General features: G+C 61.2%; 3 protein-coding genes across 9 annotated transcripts; 1 reads left to right on the forward strand and 2 right to left on the reverse strand.

Annotated features, from left to right (window-relative positions):
• Positions 1-546: 546 nt before the first annotated feature.
• On the reverse strand, positions 547-5004 carry TMEM59L (transmembrane protein 59 like; the record flags this gene model as incomplete). 3 transcript variants are annotated; one of them, XM_082835948.1, is made up of 8 exons in its annotated part: positions 547-675; positions 921-1038; positions 1141-1258; positions 1606-1708; positions 2282-2434; positions 3575-3684; positions 3770-3914; positions 4843-5004. In XM_082835948.1, 8 exons carry the CDS (start codon positions 5002-5004, stop codon positions 547-549), a joined length of 1038 nt encoding a protein of 345 aa, XP_082692074.1. The 3 variants fall into 3 exon arrangements, with proteins under 3 accessions (XP_082692074.1, XP_082692073.1, XP_082692072.1); XM_082835947.1 differs by having other exon boundaries at positions 3770-3926; XM_082835946.1 differs by having other exon boundaries at positions 3770-3929.
• A 6417-nt stretch (positions 5005-11421) lies between these two features.
• Positions 11422-21611, forward strand: CRLF1 (cytokine receptor like factor 1; the record flags this gene model as incomplete). Its single annotated transcript, XM_082836520.1, is given in 10 exon segments — positions 11422-11533; positions 16147-16428; positions 16764-16893; positions 17061-17230; positions 18250-18407; positions 18541-18709; positions 20634-20821; positions 20930-20983; positions 20985-20992; positions 21476-21611. Coding segments are annotated over 10 exon segments (1407 nt in total).
• A 467-nt stretch (positions 21612-22078) lies between these two features.
• Positions 22079-24759, reverse strand: REX1BD (required for excision 1-B domain containing). 5 transcript variants are annotated; one of them, XR_014326137.1, is made up of 5 exons: positions 24647-24759; positions 24470-24552; positions 23961-24189; positions 22848-22997; positions 22079-22294 (listed from the first exon to the last, which is right to left on the reverse strand). XR_014326137.1 is itself a non-coding variant. In XM_082837474.1 (5 exons), the coding sequence occupies exons 1-5, from the start codon at positions 24746-24748 to the stop codon at positions 22222-22224; spliced, it is 528 nt and encodes a 175-aa protein (XP_082693600.1). In that variant the 5' UTR covers positions 24749-24759; the 3' UTR covers positions 22079-22221. The 5 variants fall into 5 exon arrangements, 4 of the variants coding, with proteins under 4 accessions (XP_082693600.1, XP_082693598.1, XP_082693599.1 ...); XM_082837474.1 differs by having other exon boundaries at positions 22921-22997; positions 23961-24165; positions 24659-24759; XM_082837472.1 differs by having other exon boundaries at positions 22921-22997; positions 24659-24759.
• Between the last annotated feature and the right edge of the window lie 88 nt (positions 24760-24847).

Raw genomic sequence — 24847 nt, forward strand, 5'->3', positions numbered from 1 at the left:
CCAGTCCCCAAGAGACAGGTGGAAAGACCAACAGAAGCAGGCTCAATCCAAGATGGGTTTTATATCATGGTTTATTCCTCCCGACCACCATGCTGCAACTCCCAGCCTGGAGCTACCCACCACCTCCCCTCTTGGGGGTGGGGGGCCTCCTCTCACGAGGCTACATCTCCGGTGGTGGGGTGGGGAGAAAGGGGGAAGCTCCGGAACAAAGTGGCTCCCCTGTGGCCTCAGCCCCCCAGAGGGGAGAAAGGAGGAAGGACGAAGGCAGCACAGAACTGGGGTTGAAATACTCAAGAAGCTACACGATAGAAGACAAAAGTAACACGCTCTGGGGAAGAGGGGTGTGGAGGAACCAAGGTCAGATCCCGCCCCCCAGGAGGGGCAGGGCAACCCCAGGATGGGGGGGGCGGAGGGGGGAGGGGCGGGACTGGGAAGAGAAGAAGAATTTGGGGAGAGGAGGAGCCCAAGGACCGTCCCACCCTGACCCGGACTCCTAGGCAATGGGCAAGTGAGACCCAAGGAGCTCCTGAACTTGGCAATGGAGGCCTACAGCTTGGTCAGGTCCAGCTTCAGCTTGTAGGGCGGGGGATTGTCTGCAAAGGCGTGCGACGGGGGAGGGTACAGGGGCCAGTCTGGCTCTACCATAAAGCCCTTGTGCTGCTCCAGAGACAGGGGCTGCAGGGGGAGGAAGAGGGAGCGAGGGCTATGAGTCCCCAACCTGGCAAGGCTCCTTCCCACCCCTGACCTGAGGTTGCCCCTACTAAGGGTGGGAGTTGTTTCCCCCATTTCATAAGGGAGTGAAGAAACTTGCCTAATGTCACGCAGCAAGTCAGGGGTCCCTGCCTCCATGGGAGAGGGGGCAGCCCTATCCAGACGAGGGAACAGTTCTCCTCCCACCCCTGCCTGTGGGCCCCACCCACCTGGAACTTGAGGTGCTGGCCGGGTGCGGTCACCAGGGTAGAACAGCTCAGCCACAGCATCACCAGCACGGAAAGAAAGAGGCAGCAGGCCAGGATCCAGCGAGGAAGCCCGGAGCGCCTGCCCCACCCGGCAGGCACGCTCAGTGGCCCTAGTTGGGCCACATAGTCACTCCCCTCTGGTCCCACCCCCCTCCACCATCCCCAAGGTTCTGCAACCCACCGGGACATGCAACTGAGGAAGTCGTTGTCCTGCAGCTCATCGGACTCCACCTTGGCCTTGCTGCTGGTCTTGACTCGAATCTTGGCCTTCCTTACCTTGTCCAAGGGGCCTACAGGGTCTGAGAGAATAGGTCACCTCTCAGCAGCCTCCAGGCCTTCGCCAAGAGGCGACAGCAGCCATGGAGAACAGAAAGGAGGCCAGGACCTGGGGCAATGGGGCATGGGGTCCTGGAATAAATCAGAACCCTGAAAGATGGACCACGGACCCCTGGGAGATGAACCATGGAACCCTGGGAGATGGACCATGGAAACGGGAGATGCACCATGGAGCCCAGGGAGATGGACCAAGGAACCCCAGGAGTTGAGAGATGGAAATCCCAATCCTCAAGGGTTCATTTATCAGGAGAACCCCTTGTGACAGTGGAGCCACCTGTGGAAGGAACACGGGTCTAGGCTTGGACCTTACCAACATGCACCTCCAAGGCCTCAGGGTGGGATCCCCGCCAGGTCACCTCCACTCGCTGCAGACGGGCCCCCTCGTGCCCCAGGCTCTCTACCACAGGCTGGGTCTGGGCCAGGAACAATACAGCACAGAGAAGCCCTTTAGAAAGGCACCATCTTGGCCCTAGGAGGCACTTCTCTGTGCCCCCTGTAGGTTACATTGTCCCAAGCCCAGCTGGCACCTAGTTCCCCTGGGGACAGAGAGGACACCCTCTATGGAGCTGTGAGCTGTGATACCAGGGATGCTCTATTCCCTGCTAATGGGGGGCCCTGATTTGTCTTGCTCCTAAAGTAGGGATGTGATCCAAGGCATGCCAGTAGAATCACAGGGATTGGCTGAGAGGTTATCACATGACTGAACCAGGGCCAATCAGCTCAGTTAAAACCTCAGAGAGGTTGTCATCTAGAGCCTCAGGCATCCACCCTGCTGTGAGGAGGGATGTGCTTGCCTGAGAATAAAGCCACCAAAAAGGACAGCAGAGTCCAGCAGTGGAGTGAGACACTGAACCCCTGGATCCAGCTGTGCCTGAAGCTTGTCTCCTGTGGACTTTGCATCCCATGAGCCAAGAACCAACTCATCCCACCTTCTTAGCCTGACCACCCAACCACTACTCTAGTGCGGCCCCTGCCAGAGCCCTCACCTGGAACACCACCACCTTCCCATTGTCAGTCTGCAGGTAGTATGTCCAGGTGGAGGAGACGAAGCCCTGCGCCGAGTTGACAAGGTCATTGCAGAGGGTGGAAAACAAGTCCAGGAGCGAGAGGGCCCCACTTGGAGCTTCCAGGACTTTTCTCTGCCAGGGGGAGGCCCAAGGCACAGAAATGTCACCAATGTAGGGCATTAACCAGTGGGAGGGGAGCTGGGAGAATTGATTGTGATCAAAATTCACTAAGTGGTTTGAGGCAACAGGGCTTCATACAATGAACACAGACCTCAGCACTGTATTTGGCTGACTGTGTGCCCTTGGGAAAGTGGATTGCCCTCTCCGAGCCCTGAAATGGGGATGATTCGCTTCCCTCGTGGGGTTGCTATGAGATTTCAACTAGACAATGGTACAAGTGCCTAATATGTAGTAGCTACTATTATTAAAAATATCACCATCATTGTTCTTATTTTGACAGCATCAGGAGAGAACTCAGAATAGGAAGAAATGATAGTGCACTGTGCTTTTATGAACAGTGAAAGCCTGGAAGAGGTGGAGGAAAATGAGTGAAGAGGGAAAGGGCTTTCTGGGGAATCCCAGCCCATGCGTTTCTGGCTGTGATGAAGGATTTCCTGTGTCTCAGCTTCCCCTGATGCAGCGTTTTCTAGACTCTCTCACAGACTACGATAGGTGAGCAGTTATTATTTCTCCCTGGAGTGGGGGGAGGGGTACTACCTGTGTGCTTGGGAGGCTGCTCCCTGCACCTCCATTCTGAGCCACCCCAGATGAGAGTGGCCACTTGTTCCTCACGAGGAACGTGATTAGACCAGTAGCTGGCATGTAGGTGGTCAGTAGTCAGCTCTTGTGGCACTGAAGATGAGGGAGGTGAGGGGTGGTCACAAGCCCTAGTGGCACTGGCTTTAAATCCCACCTCTGCACAGCCCTGTGTGACCTTGGCCAGTTGCTCTGTGGGCATGAAATGAGGATGACACTGTCTCAGGTGCCTCCGGGTGGCCCAAGGAATTGAGGACAGGCTGAGGTCAGGCCTGGACCAGGACAAACGCTTGCTAAGTAATGTAAACGGTGGCTGTTTTGGCGGCTGCAGGGGAGGGGAGGGGGAGAAGTCACAGAGATGATAATTGAGTCTTGGGATGTGAAATGGCTTAATCAAGGACACCCAGTAGGCCCTGAATGGAATGGAGAGCTTCAGAGACGCTGGATATGAGTGCAGATTTGGGGGGTAGGGGAGAGGGGGGATGGGCCTGGGGCCACAGGTGGGAGGGCGCCCACCTTCTGCTCCAGCTCGGGCTCGGCTTCGGGCTCCGGCTCTGGATTCTGGCTCCAGCAGCCCTCGCTGCAGGCCTGCTGCTCTGTCTCCTTCACGTAGGCCTCCACACAGGCTGCAAGAGGCAGGAGAGGGAGACTGGGGGCACAGCCCTTCCCAGGCTACCTCTCCCCACCCTGGCCCACCCATCCAGCCCTTACCTGCTTCACACTCAGCCTGTGTGGCATTGGGCTTGGAACTCCTGGCCACGAATCGGCAGATGGAGAAGAGGCGGCAGCCTCGCTCGCAAGCACTGATCAGGACGGCCCTATTATGCGCATTCGCTTTCCGGGACTCAGTGGGGTCCTCCTCCAACTCCTCCTGGAAGCGAAGATGTGGGGTTCAGGCCAGGGGAGGGGCAGGAGGAGGGCAGCGCTGGAAGCCCTCATGTGAGGAGGTAGAAGATTTGATCCCCCCCAAACCTTCTAAGGAGTTTGGGATGAAGTTGGGGAGGAGGCCAAGCATATTAGCAGGGGCTCTTAGCTCTGATGAGGAGGGAGGGAGAGGGGGCTTGAGAAAGAATAAACAATGGAGGTTGCTGGGTTTGGGTAATGGCTGGAAAACTGGGGTAGATCGAGGGAAATGGTCCCCCCCAAGGCTCCAGGGAGGAGGGCTTCTCAGGCCTGAAGAAGGAGGGGGGGCTCAGAGCAGGTTTTGTCACCCTTCAGGCCTGGGAAAATTGGGATCCGACTGGGGGGGCATGAGGATAGGAGTGGGGGCTGGTAGCTCTGAGGGGGGGAGGAGGAGGATGTGGAAGCTGCTAGGGTAGAGGGGGAGGAGAAGGGGACTGTCAGGCCTGAGGAAAGTGGGGGTTGGACGCCCCAAGGGTCCTTGCGCAGCAGTGTGGAGCCAGAACCCTCTAGGTAGCATCAGGAGCCCCAGTCTCCTCCCTGCCTCAGGCTTGGAGAGACTCCAGCAACACCGAATTCATCGGAAGGACCCGCATCCCTAAACCCTCCCCCATCAGAGGGACCCCCCCACGGCCCCTCCCCTGCGGGAGGAACATCCCCATCCTCATCGGAGGGACCCCCGACCCCTGCGCTCACCACCATCGAAGGAACGCCAGCCCTTCCCCCACCAGAGGGACCCACCCCCATTGGAGAGCCCCCTTCCCTGACCCCTTCCCCCTCCGAGGAACCCTTGTCTCCCGCTCCGAATGGGGGGAATCGCATCCTCAACCCATCCCCCATTGGAGAGATCTCTGGTCCTCCCGCTGGCGCCGCATGCGCTTCACCTGAGCGGGCTGCGGATTAGGGTAGCGGTCTCGGCACCGCAGCTGGCAGCTCTGCGTGTCCCCGAGCTGCAGGGCGAAGGGGTCGCGGGCAGGCGGCGCGGGGGTGGCGGGCGGAGGCTGCAGCAGCAGCAACAGGAGCGGCATCAGGGCGACCGAAGCCATGGCCAGGCCGGGCGCAAGGAGCGTGGGGGACGCCGGCTCCTGGCAGGCGCGGAGGATGCGGCGGCGGCGGCGGGGACCGGTTAGCTGACGTCACCCGAGCGAGGCAGCCTGGGAAGGGGGGTGGGGGATGCGGAGAACTGGCGGGGGAGCGGCGCTGCGGCACCGTCAGGGTGCGGGCAGGGCGAGGCAGGTGGATCGTGGTCCCTGCCGTCTTTCCCATCTCGGGGGTGCCATGACACCTCCCTAGTATCCACGCACGAGGGATCTCAGCCATCACTAGGGGCCAAAAGGAAACAAATAGGGTGGTAGGATGGGGGAAGAGATCTATTCTCCAGGGAATCAAGGAAGGCCTCCCGGATAGGCAACGTTGGAGCTGGCCACGCGAGGAGGCCGAAGGAACAGCGAGGGCCCTGAGGAGGGGATGAGCTTGTTGGAAAAGGAAGTAGGAGGGCGGTGGTCGTGGCTGGAACCCAGCCAGAAAGTGGAGATGGAGGGTCGTGAGTGTCGCAGAGCTGTGTCAGAGAAGGCCTTCTGAAGGTCTGTGTCATCATCTACTTTGGTACCCAAGTCAGAGATCCGGTAACGTGTGCAGTTTGCCTCCTTTAGGAAGCCCTCCCAGACCCTCCAGGGCTCCCCCAGCCTCTCCTCCCTCTGACCCAGCCCTGATCTACAAACCTGGGGGATCTGGTCCCTGCTCTCCCAGACTAGGGGCCCCTCGGCCTGGGGCTGAGAGGGAGGCGGCACAGAGATGTTGATAGGGGCGATGGGGTGCTGCTAAAATTTCTAATTCTCATGGGAAAACTTGGGACAAGCAGGAACATTTCTGACTTCCATCGCACTCCAAGGTGACAAGAGTGTAGCCCCATGAATCTTGGGTTAGGAGGTCCCCCTAGCTTCCTCTCCGGCAGGCATGGGAGTGAGGGCTCCCCTTTAAGCCTAAGACCTTGCAAAAATGACACCCTCCCTCTCTCTGGCGTGCCCCGCGCAGGTGTCTGCCGCCTGCGCATCTTCCATCCACCCTCTGCCTCAGCAGACAGGGCGGCAGCCACTCGGGGTCGGCGTGTCAGAGGGCGCCGTAGGTTCCGGCCGAGGAGGAGGGGACCGGGGGTGGGGGTGATGGCTGGCAAGCCCCCTCCCCCGGCCGGCCGCCGCCCTTTCATCTCCGCGCCTCGGCCAGCCCCCACATGGCTTAATCAGGCGCGGCTGTGCCTGGCGGACCCTGAACATCTGGATCCCCGCGCGGCCCTCCCCCGTCCCGCCCCTCCCGGGCTAGGCTGCCGCGACCCTGCGGCTAGGGCCTCCAGCCTGCAGTTTGCGCTAGAGCCAGGGAACCCCGCATCTAACCCACCGCGCGCCAGGCCTGCGCCTTGGGAAACAGCCATTGGTTATGACCAATACTGTTGCCCGTTTCACAGGTTGGGAAACCTAGTCCCCAGGACCCCTCCGCAGAGCCAGGTTTCAAGCCCACACATGTCAATTACAGAGCCCAGCGCGCTGAAGCCGTCCACAATTACTGTTCTTCATTCATTCCAAACAAAACACTTCCCAAGTATTTTCTTGTAACAACCTATACGGAAGAACTGGCAGCGTTGTCCAAGTTACAGCTGAGGAAATTGAGGATCAGGGTGGCAAAGGGGGTCGGCCCGGGTGACAAGCGAGGGAAGCCAAGGGAGGTGGGCAGACCCCTGCCAAGACTAGGAGGTGGGGAGTCAGGGGAATCGGGCTTAAGAGGCGTCTCTTAAACCACAACAGGAAGGAAGGAGACCCGCGCCTTTTTAAAAGTGGAAGGGGAAACTGAGGCTGGAGGAGTTGGGACGCTGGCCTAGGTCGCTGGAGAGGAGTGAGAGGGTTTGATTGCCTCCCACTCACCCCCTTTTCCGCTGCAAGAGGCCGCCTGGGGCGGGAGCGGAAGGAGGACTTGACCCCGGCCCCCCAGGTGAGCCCCCGCGCCCCTCCTGCCGTTCCCGAGGGAGCAGGTCCAGGTGAGGGGCAGGCGGGCCGGCGGGCGGCCGGGGTCGGGTTTCAGGAAATCCGCCGACATTCCTTCGGGGCTTAAGAGGGAAAGTTGACTCGGCGCCGCCCCTCGCCCCCCCCCCACTTCCTACCCCCCGGGGCGGCAGGCGGTGGGGGGGCGGTGGGGGCGGGGGGAGGGCGCTGCGGCCGGCCTGGGCGTGAATCAGAGGCGGGCCGGGAGTCCGGGAAGCGGCGGCCGAGGTCAGGGCGGGCATCGGACAAGCGCCCTTTATCCCTTGCCGCCCTCGCCACGACCCTGCTGACCCCCACCCCCAAGCCGGGTACAGCCTGGGGAGCGGGCACAGCTCCCTGGCGCCGGCGGCTTGCAGACAGTGGGTGGGGGGAGGGGAAGGGGCACAACTGTCACCCCCAACATAGCTGGCGCCTCCTGGAACCCAGACGTCCGAGGTTCTCCAGGGTGCGGAGAGGCAGGGAACCCAGGCCTCCGAGGCCCGGTAAACACTGGCCCTGACCTAGACACAGGCAGCTCTTCACTCCTGAGATCTCACCTCCAATGCCTATGGGGGCTGGATTTTTTTAAGTATAGACTGCACAAAGCTTGGGACCCAGGCAACGCAGCTCCCCAGGCTGAACCTCCAGGGTGGAAATGATAAAGCCCCGCCTTCCCTTGCACACTTGTCCTGAACCTAGGTTCTGCTGTCCCAAGCCCACGTCCAGACGAGCCCCTCACTGTCCCTGCTTCCTGGGCACACTGGGCTGGAACACAAGGCAGCTAATCCCATACTGAGGGGTCTCAACGTGGGAGAGGCAGCTCTGTGCCCTCCTCACTCCCAATGGGACCCTGAAGGGACTGTTACCACTGCCTCTCCCTGGGGCCCCCTCAGTGCCCTGGAATTATGCAGGGAGCTGGGCTGGAGGCTCTCCCCCAAGGTAATCCTTAGGTGCAAAGACTGAGGAGCCCCTCCCCCATGTGGGGCCCTCCCTCCATCTGCCACCTCAGTGCATTCCCAGCCACCTTCAAGGACTTGGGTCAATATTTGTCAGAAGTTCCATCAACGCTCATTCCCCTTCCTGCACAAAGAGGTGGTGGGACTGATGAGGAAGGGGTTAAGCCACCTGGAGAACCAAGGGCAGGGAAGGGTGCACCTAGAGGCCAAATCACTTTCCTTAAAGTCAAAGGTTTGAGGTAAAGGTCACCCAGAAGGCAGAGGGTATGCTCCAAGGAGGGGCTGGGTGACAACCCATACCCTTCTACAAGTAAGGATCAGAGAGGGGTGGCTACCAGGTTGGGTCACACAGCAAGTCCAGGGCCTGGCTGGGACCCCAGACAGCATGATTCACTGGGACTGAACTTTCTTGCTACTCTGAGGCACTGAGAATTCTCCATCCTTTCATTTTGCAAATGTTCACTGAGCTCTTCTCCTGTGGCCCTCACTGGGCCCAGCATGAGGTCCTAATGGCTCTCAGGGTGCTCACAGTCTGAAGAAAATATCTCAAGAGAAAGATGATGTTCGAAGAACTGTGCTACAAAGATAATTTAAAAAGGAGAAGGGGATGGAGGGTGCCTGGGAAGGTTGGGGGACCCCTCTGAGAATACTTGACCTGTGACCTGATGGAAGAGAAGGTGCTAACTGGGGGAAGATCTGGGGGAACTGCATTCCTGCAGGGGGAAAAGCAAATGTACAAAGACGCCCTGATAATAAACAAGCCTATGTGTTTGGGAGAAACGGGTGCAGCAGCTGGAGTGGAGTGAGGGAGAGGAAGAGAGAGGATGAGAAGAGAGGAGAAAAGGAGGGGGGAGAGGGTGGCAGGGCAAAAAAGACCTGCTTTGCTTCTTTTAAAAGCTCCTTCTGGGGCTTCCCTGGTGGCGCAGTGGTTGAGAGTCCGCCAGCCGATGCAGGGGACACGGGTTCATGCCCCAATCCAGGAAGATCCCACATGCCGCGGAGCCGCTGGGCCCGTGAGCCATGGCCGCTGAGCCTGCGCGTCCGGAGCCTGTGCTCCGCAACGGGAGAGACCACAACAGTGAGAGGCCCGCGTACCGCAAAAAAAAAGAAAGAAAGAAAGAAAAAGCTCCTTCTGCCTGCTGTACAGACGAGGGCAAGAGGATTTACCCAGGAAGCCTAGGAGGAGGCTGGGCGGCATCCCAGACGGAGATGGTGGGGCCTGGAGCCGGATGGGGTGGAGGAAAGGGGTCCGAATCTCAGAATGGGGATGTGTTTTGGAATCAGCCAACAGGATTTGCTGATGGATTGGACGTAGGGGATGAACGAAGGAGAGAGTTGTCACGCGCACCTCCAGGTCTCTGGCCCGAGCATCTGGGTGGATGGGGGAGCCTTTTCCCGAGACTGGGGAATGACTGGGGAGGAGCAGAGACTGGGGAGGAAAATAATCAAGATTTTGCTCCAGAAGCCTGAAGTCCTCCAGAAGGGAGTCAAACGTTGCAGGACAGAGGTTGTGGGGGAGGGGGTGGTATATATCCTGGAAACACAATTCCAGCCAAGAACTGCCACCTCCCCTTAACTCTCTGGACCACCTGGCAGGTGGGACTATGGCCCCATTTTTCAGAGGTGACAAACTGAGGCTCCCAAAGAATGTGCCCCCGGTGCCAGACACTATGCTAAGTGTTTAGACCGTGGAGCCTTCTGCTACGTTGCAACTTCCCACAGAAACCCTTAGGCTGGCTAGGAGTCACCCACTGTGCTGAGGAGGAAACTGAGGCAGAGAGGCCTGGTGAGCCCCAGTAAACGACAGTGCAGTATGCCAGGGCTTTACTCTCTCCTTCACAAACCCATCCAGCGTCCAGAATGGGGGACTAGAGGGGCGCACCCCGGACTCCATCCTTTAATCCTCTTTTCTGACAGTCTGAGGTCTGAGTTGGGGACCCAAGTAGCAGGGGTGGAGGGCAGCCATGAGCAAACGAGATGGGAACTCCTGAGCCCTCCTCAGACACTTTTACCCGCTTGGCTCGTTAGGGACCAAGACGGAGGGTCAGATCTCTAAGGGAACCCCTGGAAAGGGGAGTTAGAGCCCTTCCCCTCTGAGGGCACGCGGCTGGGGGCAGGGCTGCGACTCTAACAGCCCGGCTGAAGGCGGCCCCGGAACTCTCATTTCAGGCTCCCCCTCCACCGGGGCCTTGGAGGTCAGGAGCCCTTTTATCGTGGGCGCCCGAATCGGGTGGGGACTAAGAGGAGGGGGGTGAGGCGCCCGGGCCTGGAGGGGTCCCGAAACCCAAGCAGTGGCCAAAAATAATAACACGGAGAAGGATCCCTACGCAAAAAAAAAGAAGACAAACTATGCGTCGCTCGGGGCAGCCGGCGTTACCTGGAGTCGGCGGGCGGCGGCCGCCCGAGCGATTAGTCACTGCGTGGCGCACCCCACCCGCGGGCCGCTGAGCGGATTTTTCGGTGGGGGGGGGGTGTCAGCGAGTCGACGGGCGCCTCCTTACCGCTCTCCTCCTGGGAATCTGTCCTGCCCCGCAAACGGGACCCGCGCAAGCCCCCGTCCCCTTTCCCACGAGGGCCCATTTCTCCCAGCCTCCCCACGCGGGAACTGCCTACTGAGGCCCCCGGGTGCCCCCAAAGAACCTCAGCTTGGTGCCGCTCGAGGGGGACAGCTGAGCCAGGGTAAGGTCCAGGGAGGCTGTGCCTTGCGGCTTTTTCTCCGTCTTTCCTCCAGCAAAGCCTGGGGCCGAGGCTTCGCGCGCTGGAGGACCAGAAGAGGCGGGATGAAGTGGGAGGGGGAGCGCTGGGCCAAAACCGGTGGGACCCGCGCGCCGATGGCGTGGGGCGGGAGGGAGGGCGACTTTTAGGCCCCTGGGGAGGAAGGGGGGCTGGAGATGGGAGCAGGCGGGGCTCAGGGACCGCTCAGTGGGGGGCGGGGCCAGAGTTCGGGTGGGGGCCGAGACAGAGGACGGGGGGAAGGAGCGGGCGAGGGCTGGGGGCCTCAGGGGACGCCGAAGGGGCACATGGCTGAGAGCAGGGTGCAGGGAAGTGGGCGAGGGTATGGAAACCCGACTGGGGGCTCCAGGTCCCAGATTCGCGGTAGGGAGCCTGGAGCTCGCGGGGTTGGAAAAGGAGGTCCCAGGTCGGTAAGGGTAGAGTGGGGGGTTTGGGGCCGCGGGAAAGGGCGCGTGCGGTGCGCGGCGGGGCGGAGGCCGGACGGGTGGGGCCCGCGGTGCCCGCGGGCTGGCGGGCGGCGGGGAGGCCGGTGCGGGGCCCGTCGCTCGCCCCCCCCCGGGGGCCGGGCCGGGGGCGGGGCCGGGCGGGGCCAGCGGCGCATTAGCGCCTTGTCAATTCGGTTGCTCAGACTTGCTCTGGCCTCCGCGCCCGCGCTCAGCGACGTGCGGGCTACTTGGCCCGCGCCCCGCCTGCGCCCCGAGTCCCTCGCCGCCGCCGCCGCTGCAGCCGCCGCCCGCCGCGCGCCCCCGGCAGCGCCGGCCCCATGCCCGCCGGCCGCCCGGGCCCCGCCGCCCAATCCGCGCGGCGGCCGCCGCCGCTGCTGCCCCTACTGCTGCTCTGCGTCCTCGGGGCGCCGCAAGCGGGATCAGGAGCCGGTGAGTAGCCGGCGCCGTACTCCCCTCTTCCCGCCTGGGCCGAGAGCGTGCGCCCCGGGGGCAGCCGCGGGGGGAGGGGGCGCGGGCGCCACCTGGACGGCCCGGGAACAAAGGAAGGCGCCCCCGGCGCGGCCCTCGGGGCATCCTCACCTGTGGGGCGCACGGCGCCGAAGTCCCCTGGCCCGAGGGTCCGGCTTCCGCTGCCGAGGCCTTTTTACCTGGGCTCTCCTCTGGAGGACGCCCGAGTCGGCCCAGGGGGGTCGAGGGGCCGCGCGGCCTGGGACCCTCTGCACTCCAGGACGCGGTGGGCGCACGCGATAGCGTCTGCTGACTCGGAGACGCGGGGACCGCGGGTCACCGCTCTTGGGCGGCGGCGCACGCGGTAGGCGCGCTGGGTGCCGGCCCTGAGCGGGCCCCCCCCGGGTGGAGGGATGAGCCCCGTGAGGAAGGCGGGGCGGGAGGGGGCCGTTCTGGCCGCCTGGCGCGCGGCCCGGGGTCCCCGGGGACGCGCCTCTCCGCGGGCCGGCGCCGCCGCCCTCCCCCTGCGGGACCCCGCGCGCGGGGGTCCATGGAGTCCTCTCCACTGGCGGCGCTCAGAACTGTTCCCGGCCACGCTGCGCCGGGCTAGGAGACTCTAGCGAGAGAAATCTTTGTGAGAGAGTGGGTGAAAGTGAGAGGGAGCGGGACCCAGCGAGTCCGGGCACCGCAGGCCCAGCCGTTGTGGGGGGGGGAGCAGCCACCGGGAGCCCACAGCCCCCGCAGGCCGAGACCCCCGCCCTGCTGGGAGCGCCTGGCCTCCGGTACTCTCCGGTCCCCCACCCAATGCACACCCCCGCCAGGACACGGTCTCCACATCCAGACCCACTCTGGGACACACCCAGAGACACACAAAGACTCACACTGGCTTGTGGCCCGTCACCCTCGCCCTCAGATGTGCACACACTGCATCCCAGATGCACATTCGCACACCATCGGGGCGCACACACACATTCCATCCCTGACACACACACATTCATGGTCACACTCTTTCCGAGGGAGAGGCAACACAGGGCACGCACGCAGGCACAACCTGCCCTGGATGTTCGCAGTCACTCCACGCACCCCATCCAGGCACACAAGTCGACCCGGGTTGGCAAACACTGCACCCCAGGTGGGCCTACGCTGCGCAGAGCTGTTTGCAGGCTCCCTGCGGTGCTCTTCCAGAAAGAGCAGGGTCCGGTGTCCTGGAGGTACTTGCTGAAAGCCTAACATGCCCAAGGCTCCTGGGCAGGTGAGGGGCTGTCCCAGGCCCTTCTGGGCTTCCTGATAGCTCTGCCAGGCAGTGGGCAGCACCTGTGATGCCACCTTTAGTGGCAGGCTTCGTTTCCCAGCCAGCAGAGCAGCAGGCAAAGGTGGTGGTGGTGGAAGGATTGTTGTGCGTGTGTTTTTTCCTTTAACGGGGAAGAAATTAAAGATTCTCACACCTCGGCAATATGTTTCTACTTACGGTGTGGTGTGTCTTAGCACCTGACCAGCAGGCGGGTGGGTCGTAAAGCGTCTGCAGGTACCAGCGGGACAGGAGATGGGGACCCCCGTGGGGACCCCGGGTGGAGGCCACCCTCCTGCCTTGCTTGCAGAGAATCTCACACTTTTCCCTTTTAAAACACATGGTGTTCCTTTTTAATAACGGCGGTGGCTCCAGATTGGGAAGGGGGAGAGAAAAAACTTTTAAAGGCCCCAGCTCTGCGGGAAAGGCGGGGAGGCAGGGAGCAGGGGAGGGGGGCTGTCCAAAAGCCTAGCCCAGGGATCTGCTTAAGAGAGCCTTCTAGGAAGCCCCCCAAACCAGGCCAAGGGCCCTCCCAACCTCAGTGGGCTGTCCCCAGCTGCTTTGCCTGGGCTGGAATGTGTGCATCCTGGTCCCAAATGCCTTGGCCCATTGTTTGGGGAGGCCTGGAGGGAGTGCACCAGCCAGCCAGGGACCCCAGAGCTGGGAGGGGCCCTAATTCCAACAGTTGCTAGGCACTGCAGTGTGCTGGGCCCTCTGGACATGGTGAGCTCATCTCATTCATCTCCCCAGCAGGTAGAACGTATTTTCCTCCCATTTTACGGAGGAGGAAACTGAGAACAGGGGAGGGGAAGCCAATTGCCCAGGTGCCCCAGCCGAGATGGGCACCCACATCCCAGGAGGAGAAGGTCTCCATGTGACCTTTCCTGCTGGAGCTTGGGGTGCGGGACAGGCCTGTCCAGGCCCGCCTGGCCTTGCCCTCTTGCCCTGTCCCCCGCCCAGCCCTGGGAGGGCAGCTGCAGCTGCTGGCAGGCAGGCCACACCAGCCCAGGCCAGGCTGGTGTGGCAGAGGGGCAGTGCCACAGCCAGCCAGGACACCCCTGAGAGCCCCCTTCCTGGCCTGGCCGTGGGGGTGAGTGGGGGACAGGAGGGCTGTGACCCACCCCTGGCGGTTTGAGAATGGACCTGGGGTCCGGGCAGGCCTAGCCGTGCCTCCCACCCTGCTGGGGGGGGCCCAGGCAGGAAGCGGTGGGTGGGCCGGGGCAGAGACGCTGGCACGCCCGAGTTCATGCTGAAGGAATTCCGAATTAGCGGGCGGCTGGCTGCCTGGGACCTCCGGGGCGGCCCCCTGGCCCCCCGCCCCCCAGCCGCCCCCGCCTCCTCGGCTCTGGCCGGCACAGCCGGCTCCTTCGCACGGACGCCGAGACCTCCGGCGAGCCCTGGGCCAAGCCCCAAACGCAACTGCGATCCCAGGCTCCAGCAAGACATGGCCCTCAAGCCAAGTTTGCCCCGGAAAATCGTCAGGGCTGGCCCCGGGAACTGTGTCCACCCCATCTCGCCCATTTGGGGCAGTGAGAGCCAGCACAGGGCAGCCGCTGGCATTTAGGGGCCTCCCGGGGAGACCAGGATCACCCTGTCCTTGGCTGCCAGGGAAGCTGGGCTGCCCCTGCCTCTCTGCCCCCCTGCAGTCCCTTCTTACAGCTGCCCAGTGATCCTTTTAAAATATAAATCCCTCCCTTGCTCAGAACCCTGGAATAACTCCTCCCTGCAGGTCTGGCCCCCTGCTAACCTCCCAGACCTCATTTCCTGCCACCCCTGCCCCCCAGTATCTTTGCACTTGCCGCTCCCACTGCCTAGACACTCTCTTTTGTATATTTTCATGGCTACTTCTTTCACTTTATTCACATCTCAGCTCAAATGCCACCTCCCCAGACAGGCCTCTTGGGCCATTTAGCTGCCACCAGATTCGTGCTTTATTTTCTCCCTTACTTGTTCTCCTAGACATTTATTTGTTCTTTTTCCTACTGCTCCCTTGGATTCAAGGCCCAAAAGGGCGTGAATTTTGGGTATCTTGGTCACCATTGTGCCCTCAGGTCCTGGCACACTGTAGGTGCTCCTTGAATGAATGAATGAACGAATGAGTGAATGAGTCCTCACTACTACTCCTGGTGGAGGGAGAGGCCCCTTCCCAAAGTCTCAGAGAAGTAAAAGAACTGGGTTAACCTCCAGAGTGACCTGGGGGCATTTGAACCCAGCTCAGCCTGGCTTAAAGATCCCACAAGGTTGTCCTTAAGACAATATTTTCACTCTTCTCAAACAATCTCATGTGGCTGATACCATGATGCCTACTTCCCAGGTGGGGAGACTGAGACTCAGAGGGGCATCAGGGGCTTGAACTGTGCATCCCCTCCCCCTCTTCTGTGCCTTGGTTTCCCCTCGGATAAAAACAGCTCTCTCTTAAGTTCTAATCTTTGGACTAGAAGGCTTCTCCAGTGGAAGGCGGGAGGAAAGGCATCAACCACGGCATCCCAGAGGCCCCTGTGCCCAGCACCCAATTCACACACAACCCAGTTTAGGAAGTCACTTCCCATCTGATCTTCCCAATGGCCCTGAGGACCGTGAGTTTTCTTGTTCCCATTTTGCAGATTAGGAAAACTGAATCGAGGGAAAGCATGATGATGGCAAGTTCCTTTGGATGGGGGTGGGGAGCCTAGAGCTTGCCACGGTCACTTTCAATTCCAGCGGCAGCGCAGAGACTGACAAATATAGGTTTAAATAGTGTGCCCTTCCTCTATTTGGTGACCTTAGGCAAAGGACTCGATCTTTTCAGAGCCTTGTTTTTTTTTTCATCCATGAAATGAGCAGGATTCTAGTAGGGGTCAGGGCACCCCTTTTTAGAAGTGCCTTCCTCCCCACAGAGACACATGTGTGAGGTTCTGGGGGTAGAAGAGAAAGAACACACAATCTGTTACTTCTAATTGTCAAAAATAAAATGAAAAAAAAAAAAGCAGAGTGTGGTGGTTGTCGGAAGTACGTGCAAAGCAAGAGGTACTTGGATCTGAGTGAGGTTTGTAACCACTCAGAACGCCCTGAGCAAGTCAGTGAGGAAGTGCTTTGGGAGGACCTGAGTTGTGGAATCAGACAGTTCTGAGGCTGAATCTTGGCTTTACCACCAACCTTGGGTTTGTCACTTGACCTAATAGAGCCTCAGTTTCCTTCTCTGTAAAATGGGGACAATCATATAAAGCTCCTTTGCAGGACTACCGTGAGTCTTGGAGGACCTAGGATGGTGGGGGATGCTCAGGGCAGCTCCATCCCAGGCCTGACAGGTGCTCCTCTCTGACCCCAGACACGGCTGTGATCAGTCCCCAGGACCCCACGCTCCTCATCGGCTCCTCCCTGCAGGCCACGTGCTCAGTGCACGGGGACCCACCAGGGGCCACCGCCGAGGGCCTCTACTGGACCCTCAACGGGCACCGCCTGCCCCCTGAGCTGTCCCGAATGCTCAACGCCTCCACTCTAGCCCTTGCCCTGGCCAACCTCAACGGATCCAGGCAACAGTCGGGGGACAACCTCGTGTGCCATGCCCGTGACGGCAGCATCCTTGCCGGCTCCTGCCTCTATGTTGGCCGTAAGTGGGCCCCCAGGACACCTAGGGGTAGCTCTTGGGGGCAACATCTCCCTCTGGAGAGGGGCATGAATCATGGGTCCTCTGGTCTGGGGCTGAACAATGGGTATACTGGCATAAGTTGAGAGGTACAGGCCACTAGGGTGGGAATGAGAACCTGGAGACCACCCCCCCACAAGACCATCCTCAAGAGAGCCATGCAGGTGGTCCTGCCAACATCTGCTCTGTCCATCCTCCTTCCGCTCCAAGGTGGGGGCCCCAGCTGGCAGCCAGCAACTCCCCCTTCCACCTGTCCACGGCGCATCCAGACCCTCAGCCCCTGCACCCCCCTTCCCCAGTTCCCCCAGAGAAACCCTTCAACATCAGCTGCTGGTCCAAGAACATGAAGGACCTGACATGCCGCTGGACGCCGGGGGCCCACGGGGAAACCTTCCTCCACACCAACTACTCCCTCAAGTACAAGCTGAGGTTGGTGGTGGCCCTCGGGTGACATGTGTTCCAACCTGGCTGTGTGGCCTTGGCCAAGCCTTTCCTCTCGGAGCTCTGGTGTCCTCTCTGCACTCCGGGGCTGCTGGGGGGAGGTTTGGGGGCCCAAAGGGACCCTCACATGTCCTCCTCCCCTCCTGCCCCTGCAGGTGGTATGGGCAGGACAACACATGTGAGGAATACCACACGGTGGGACCTCACTCTTGCCACATCCCCAAGGACCTGGCTCTCTTCACACCCTATGAGATCTGGGTGGAGGCCACCAACCGGCTGGGCTCGGCCCGCTCTGATGTGCTGACACTGGACATCCTGGATGTGGGTGAGCCCTACCCCCCCGCAAGGCCAGCCTGGCCCACCTGGGATCCACCCCCTCCCCCTCGGCCCCCACCAGCCCAGCCACACTGCAGCTCAGCTGAGGTCTGCGCTGCTGGTTGGGTTGGGGAGAAGCTAGGCATCCACCCGTCCGTCCCCAGCCCCCTGAAGCAGCCAGGATACCCCTACTCTGTGGAGAACACCTGGGCTGGCTGCCTCCCCCTCGACAGCCCAGGTGTGCTGAGGGGGGCCCCCCGGGGAGCTGGGAGTGGGGCGCCCAGGTCTGGAGGCGCCCCAGGAAGCAGCAGCCTGTAGCTGGGGGTGGGGGGGGCGTGCAGGCGGGAGGCAGGAAATGGATGATCTGCGAGCAGAATTGGGCCTAATATAATTAGGGTGTCTCTCAGCCCCAAGCAGGCCTGTGCCTTAACCCTTTCGGCCCCTCACCAAGGCCTCAGGGGAAGAGGTCAGCCCTCCCTGCTGCCCAAAGGGCTCCCAGAAGCTTCCTCAGAAGTGTTGCAGTGACTCCGTCCTCCTGCTTCCCACTTTGCTTCCTTAAGTCCTGAAGCTGCAGTGGGCATGTTCTAAGCCTCAGTTGTCCCTTTGCACCGAGCAAAGCCGTCACGTTGAGGACCTTTGTGAAGTTGGAAAGAGCAGGAGGTGGGCAGTGGGGGGGTCGGGGGAGCTTCCCAGGAGTCTGGCAGCCCGAGGGCTCCCTGGTCTCCTGGGCATAATAATAATAATATCATCACGCAGGCAGTGTCTGCTTTTTACATAGTTCCCTGAAGATAGGATTATGTTTCTCCTGTCACAGATAATAATGGTGATAACAGCTAACATTAATTGAGTGCTTCTAGGTGCTGAGTGTTTCCTGAATGTTATCTAATGTAATCCACCCGTCCTGAAGGGGGGAGAGGGGAGAACGGAGGCAGGTGCCATCTAAGCCACGTTCCCTGGTATTTGGACCCAGACAGGGACCAGCCAGGTCCAAAGAGAGCCCGGTGCCTAAGCCCCGCCCCGCCCCCCTAGTGACCACCGACCCCCCGCCAGAAGTGCACGTGAGCCGCGTAGGGGGCCTGGAGGACCAGCTGAGCGTGCGCTGGGTTTCACCGCCTGCCCTCAAGGACTTCCTCTTCCAAGCCAAGTACCAGATCCGCTACCGAGTGGAGGACAGCGTGGATTGGAAGGTGCCCGCACCCACCCCCAGTTCCGCTCCTCCCTCCTCCTCTCGCCCCTCCCCACCCCAAGCTGCCCCTGCCTCTGACCCTGCCCTTGCCGCCCAGGTGGTGGATGACCTCTGACCCTGCCCTTTCTGCCCAGGTGGTGGACGACGTGAGCAACCAGACCTCCTGCCGCCTGGCGGGCCTTAAGCCAGGCACCGTCTACTTCGTGCAAGTGCGCTGCAACCCCTTTGGCATCTATGGCTCCAAGAAGGCAGGGATCTGGAGCGAATGGAGCCACCCCACGGCTGCCTCCACCCCCCGAAGTGGTGAGCACCCCAACAGGGCTGGGTGGTCCTGGGACTAGCCCCAAACCAGTCTGGGCCTCTGTTTCCTCGTTTCCTTCAAGAGAGCAGAGGTCTCAAACTCTTGGCCCCGGGGGCCAATTGTGGCCCTTGGATCTATTTTCTTGGCCTGTCATTTGGAAAAAAAAAAGTTTGACCTACTGGCAGACTTTTAAAAACAATAAGTTTGAACACAAATATCCTAGATTCCCTAGAAAAATTGTCTAGAAAATGTAATAGGACACAGCCAGAGTTACTCCACAGCCCCCATCAGCAGAGGCTGCCCCTTAAGTCAGGGCCCTTACTCTTTCAGTTGCGCCATCCCCACCTGGCCTGTTTCACCCACATGTACCCCTTCCCCAGCCCCTAAGGGCAAGTAAGTTTGAGACCCCTGCTTCTAAGACGATGGGCTGCCAACTCTCCCTATGACCGGCTTTGATTTCCCCTTCTGTTAAAGGTAGCGGGATGGGATGATCAGGGGCTGGGTCTGATTCCCTTTGCAGTCGGCGGTGGGGGGGGGGGGGTGGTATCTAAGCCCATGGACCTCCCTTCTCTCCTTTGTGAAATGGTATGGAATCTTATTTGGTACGTCTGGCCTCAGCTTCCCTATCTGGAAAGTGGGGATGATAATCATGCCTGCCTCAGGCTACTGTGAGGGTTAGATGAGAGATAACCCATGGAAAGTGCTCTCACGGTGGGTGCCACCCAAGCGTTTGCAAGTGATAGTTACTGAGACTCCCATCCCCTGCTCCCCCAGTGGTTTCACCTAAGGGAGAGCCCCTTTTCTGAGATGAGGACACCAAGGGCCCCAGGTCACACAGGGATCTGAACTCAGTTCCCTTGAAGTCTGGCTCATGCTCCTGGGGTGATGGGGAAACCAAGGCCCAGAGAGGATCCCAGAGTCAGGGAGTGGCAGAGCAGGGCTCCAGCCAGTTCCCCAGACCCCATCCCGGGCCCCTCCAGGTTCGGCGGTGGGCGGGAACTAGCACAGCTGGGAGGGGCCTGAGCCTTGGCCCCTGCTCGTGCCCAGCACCTGTGATTCTTGCACGTGAGCCAGCAGGCGGCTGTGTCCGCTGGGGAGGCTGGGGAGGCCAGGGGAAGCCGGCAGGGGCGGTGGGGGCCGGGGCTGTGCCAGGGCCTGTCAGCGGGTCCCCAGCGTTATTTATGACGTGAGGCCGATGTCCTTATCCGCCAGCCTGCTCAGGGCTGGCTGCGGCCAGCGACTGGACCGACAGGCCGGCCTCCCACCTGGCCCTCCTGGCCCACTCCCCATCCAACAGGCTGTACTCTCAGGCCTGTCCTGGGGGCTTGCCCCTCCCCCTCAGAGCCACCTCGAATTCTCTGTCTCCCTTCATCTCTCTGTCACTCACTCTCTTTCCCTGTTTCTATCTTTCTGCCTTTCTTGGTTTCTGCGTCCCTACACCCCCAGTGTCTCTGTCCCTCCCTGCTCTGGCTCTCCATCTCTAGAGCCTCTGCATCTCCTTGGCTGTCTCTCATTGCTTTCTCTCTCCCTCTATCTGTCTCTCCTTGCCTCCATCGCTCAGTCTCTGTCTCTCTCTCTCCAGCTCTTTCTCATCAGCGTCTCGCTCTTCCTTCCTCTGCCCCCTGCTCTGTCTGCTTCTCATCCCTTTGGCCCTGGCCTCTCTCTCCTCCCCCCGCCCCCTTCCACTCACACCTGGCTCAGGCCACGGGAATCGGGTTCCTAGAGGGGATGTGGAGGAGGAGCCCCTTCCTTCCCCTGCCCCCTATCTCCTTGGGGGCGCAGCTGGGCTGCAGTGCAGGGCTGGGCCGTGGGGAGGATCGGGTCCCGTAGAAACAGGGTGGGAGGTGCCCTAAGGGAACATCCCTCTCCTGCCCGCGCGCGCCCTCTGCCGGGCGCGCCCTGACGCTGCCCCTCCGCCCCCATTAGAGCGCCCGGGCCCGGGCGGCGGGGCGTGCGAGCCGCGGGGCGGCGAGCCGAGCTCGGGGCCGGTGCGGCGCGAGCTCAAGCAGTTTCTGGGCTGGCTCAAGAAGCACGCGTACTGCTCGAACCTCAGCTTCCGCCTCTATGACCAGTGGCGAGCCTGGATGCAGAAATCACATAAGACCCGCAACCAGGTAGGAAGGAGGGTCGCCCGGGCGAGAGGTGGAGGGGTGGGGCCAGGGGGGTAAACGGGCTGGGGAGGTAGGTCCTCAGCCCTCAGACACTGCCTCCTTCCTTCCAAGCACAGGACGAGGGGATCCTGTCCTCGGGCAGACGGGGCGCGGCGAGAGGTAAGGGGGGCCCAGGTGGGTGGGCAGGCAGGGAGACAAGGGCCCCTCCTGGTGGCCGTAGGCCACGGGACCTCCACCCTCAGCCCTAGTTACTGAGGTGCAATCCCTTCCTCCATCTCTCTTATCAGCATTTACGTTAACACCTACTGTGTGCCTGCCCCTGTAGCCCTTAGTCTAGTAAGAGCATCCAGACCCCTTTAAAATGTCCAGAGGGGAATGTCATCCTCAGGGATGAATGCACATAGCCACCCGGTAGCATTATATGAGCGCCTACTGCATACCGGCCCCGTGCCAAGCACATTACCTGCAGGACACCCCATGGAATAGATATTACTTTTCAGATGGGAAAACCGGTGCCTACAGAGGGGCAATAGCCTACCCAAGGTCACCCAGCTGAAAGTGGTGGGACCAGGACCTGAAATGGGGCCTCCTCATTTGCTCTGTGCTCCTGGCCCCTCCCAGGCTCCTTGCTAAGCCTGGCTTCCCCTCTGCCTGCAGGTCCTGCCAGATAAGCTCTAGAGGCTGGGGCTGCCCTCCCTGCTGCATGGAGACCCAGGGGCCACCCCCAGACTGGGGGCCACCTCTGTACCCTCACCTCAGGGTGCCCCAGCCCTCTCGGCAGCAGCTGGGGTGAGCACTCTGAGCTCCGAGGGCCACAACAGCTCTGGCCTCCACGTGAGGTGCACCCCAGTGCGGGGAATGTGTGTGAGGGGGGCTGAGCTTCCCAGAACGCCTGCCAGGGCTGGGGGTGAAAAAGGGTCATTACTCCTCCCTACCCAGGACCACTCCAAAGAGTCTTTTTAAATAAACAAACTATTTAGGTGCCCTGACTGTGAAGGTGAGTTTGGGGCTAGAGTGGCCTAGGGTGGGGGCTGACGAGGAATCCTGATGACCCTTTGGGATGGGAATCTTGACCTCCCAGAATCTGACTCTCTCCATGATCTGAAATATCTGGTTCCAAACTCCTTGGAGAGTGTGATTCAAAACACCAGAGTTTTTACACTCATGGAGTGGGGGAATCTTGCACCTGCCATCCCTGGCTTTGTGGGATCCCACCGCAGCACAGAGAGACAGTGGAGCAGCTGCAGACGAAAGGTTCTTTAGGTTCTTTATTATGAGAGGTGAGGCGAACTTGAAGAGGGTCAGTGGTCCGGTGGGGCATGACCCCAGCCAGCTGGCAGTCAGGGCAGAGCGCTGTACACCCCATTTCCCATCTCCTCTGGCTTGTCCCTGGAGAGCCACCATCACTCGGCAGATTCTGCATCAAACCTGAGATCCTGGAGAACCTCACTGATCGCTTCCATGGTTTTAATTACCCTACAAGAGTGGATGGGAACTATAAATAAAACCCAGATGGGGCGAATTAGCCGCCGCTGCGCAGCTCCGAAGGGGCTGTAGCCAGCCCCGGGCCCTCTTGCCTGCCGCCAAACCTCCAGGCAGCGCTAGCAGCCAGAAGGACCATTTAGGTGCCTGGGAGGATGGGTGGTCCCACGGGTCCCGAGTGGCAAGAGAAAAGGCCATCTTGGATGGGTGTGTGCCATCAGGAAGGTGTGCAGGGTGACTGTGGCACACGTCTAGTGGGTGTGCACATGTGTGCGCTTGGGGGGCCAAAGGAAGGAATGTGCAGGCGTGTGCCTGGTGGGGCCTGGGCGACCATGTCCAAGCTCGGAGTTGAGCCATGTGAGCAGGATTGGTGTGTATGAGGTGCGCAGCTGTGTCCTGGGAATGCACAGCGAGTCTGGTGTGAAACTGCATAGCCTGTGCGCTGGGGGAATGTGTGTAGTACATCTAGGAGTCACCAAGTGAGTACTCTGGCGTGCACACCCTAAGGGTCGTGTGCAGATCTGCCCTTGCCAGCCCTGGGGCGCACCTGGCTGGGGGTGGGTGCCCAAGGGTGCATGTGCAAATCTAGCATGGTCAGCCCACTGGGAGGCGGTGCTCACTTCATCTTCAGCTGGTGCATCTGCAGGTTGTCCTGCCCAGTCAGCTCTGGTGTCCCCATCAGCTGCAGCAGGGCCACCTGGTTGGGGAATAGGCAGCAAGGAGAATGTCACAACTGGCAGAGGCCACCCCCTGCCCTCCCACATAGTAGGGAGGAAGAGACACTGAAGCACCGGGAAAGGCAGCACAAGGGTGGGGCCACAGCAGGCGCGAGTCTCAAGGGGCGGTACTTCGCGCAGAAGCAATCTAGGATTACGTTTAGGGGGGCTCCTGAGGAGAGGGGCCGAGTGGGCGGGCCCTAGAATCAGTGCAGAGCGCAACATGGGCATGACCTCATGTAGGCGGGGAAGGGGAACAGTGGTGAAATCTCAGGCAGGGATAGGTGGGCGGGGGCGGGGGTGGGGTGGGGTGGTTGGGTTGTGAGGGTTGTGAAGTAGGCGGAGTCTCAGGGACCAGCCAGGGAGTTACAATCCCTAGACTGGGATTGGGTCTCTAAAGCAGCGTGGCCTGGGAATCCCAGCGTAGAGTGTGATGTGGGCGTGGCTTCGCGTGGAGTTGGCCTGGGAATGGTGTATCTTGGTCAGGATTGGTTGTAGAGGCAGAGTAGGCTGGGCCTTGGATCCCTAGCGGGAGGAACAGAACCTAGGCTGGGATCGAGGGTGTACCCGGAAGGGGACCTGGCCTGGAAGTCCAAGGCCCCCAATCAGCAGGGAGTTGAGTACCTGTCCTGGGGCATTGGGACAAGCCGGGGGGGGGGGGGGCGGTTAGGAGCATTGTAGGGTCGGGGTCTGGGATAGAGTGGGCGTGTCCTGGGACTAAAGATCTGGATGAAAAGTGGGGGCGGACTAGGGGGCTAACCCTGAGACTCTCCAGTGAACTTAGTGGATGACTGAGGTGGGGCAGGAAGAGGGGGTGCTGGGGCGCCAGGGGCGGGGTTCGAGGGGACGGAATCTGGCCCCTCCCGCAAGGGGTGCACAGTGGGCCAAGGCCCGAGAGACAAGCCGAGGAGTAGGGGGATACATGGAGGGGGGCGGGACCTAACCGTGGCCAGGCGCGTCTCCTCCAGCTGCTGCAGCCTGCGCACGTGGCTCGCGAGCAGCGGCTGCGCTCGGGGTCCGGCTAGCTCGGCCTGCACCGCTAGCACCTCCCGCGAGGCGGCGGCGAAGGCCTGGGTCACCTCGTGTACTGTGCTCCGGTAGCGCGTAAAGTCGTAGGGCGGGCCGCTGCTCAGGTACTGTCGGTGGCCTCTGCGGCAGGCGGGGATCCTGAGGCTACGGCCCCGGCTCTCAGGCCCTGCGCCCGCATCGACCACCTGAAAGCCCTCCAAGTGTCCCCTAAACCCCAGAGTGTGGAGGACGTTCTGACTCCCGCAGGGTAACCCGAAACGGGCCCACTCCTGCGCACGCGGAAGGGAGCGATCTGGTCTCCCCGCAAATCCCGCCCCACCTCTGACACCGCGGCCCCGTGGGGACCCAGTTCCTCCCCCAAGGCACGCTCATCCCCGGAGCGGGCTGTGGGCTGACCCCTCCCCTCCCCTATGCCCTCACTTACTCCTCCAGCCGGCGGAAGGCCTGCGCGCGCTCAGCCTGCAACTGGTGGATGCGCTGCACCAGCGCCCGTATCGCGGCATCTTTCTACGGGGCGAGGGGCACGGCTAGGGTATGAAGCCGGCGCCCCCGCGCCTGCACCGCCCGCCCCGCGCCTGTTCCCGCTCGGGCTCGAGCTCACCCAGGGCCACACCAGCTGCTCGCGCTCCGGGGCTCCAGTGGCTCCTGCATCACCGGGCACCGCGGGGACAGCGGACTCTGCCGCGGCCTCAGTGATGATCATGACTGCGCAGCTCTGGTCCCACGCGGGAGCACGTTGCTCCGCTGCGCCTGGCGCCCCCTGCAGGCCCGGAGGCCTCTGGAGCCAGCTTGTGGCGGCCAG

The sequence above is a fragment of the Leucopleurus acutus genome (assembly GCF_964270905.1).
Source record: "Leucopleurus acutus genome assembly, chromosome: 3".
Lineage (NCBI taxonomy): Eukaryota > Metazoa > Chordata > Mammalia > Artiodactyla > Delphinidae > Leucopleurus > Leucopleurus acutus.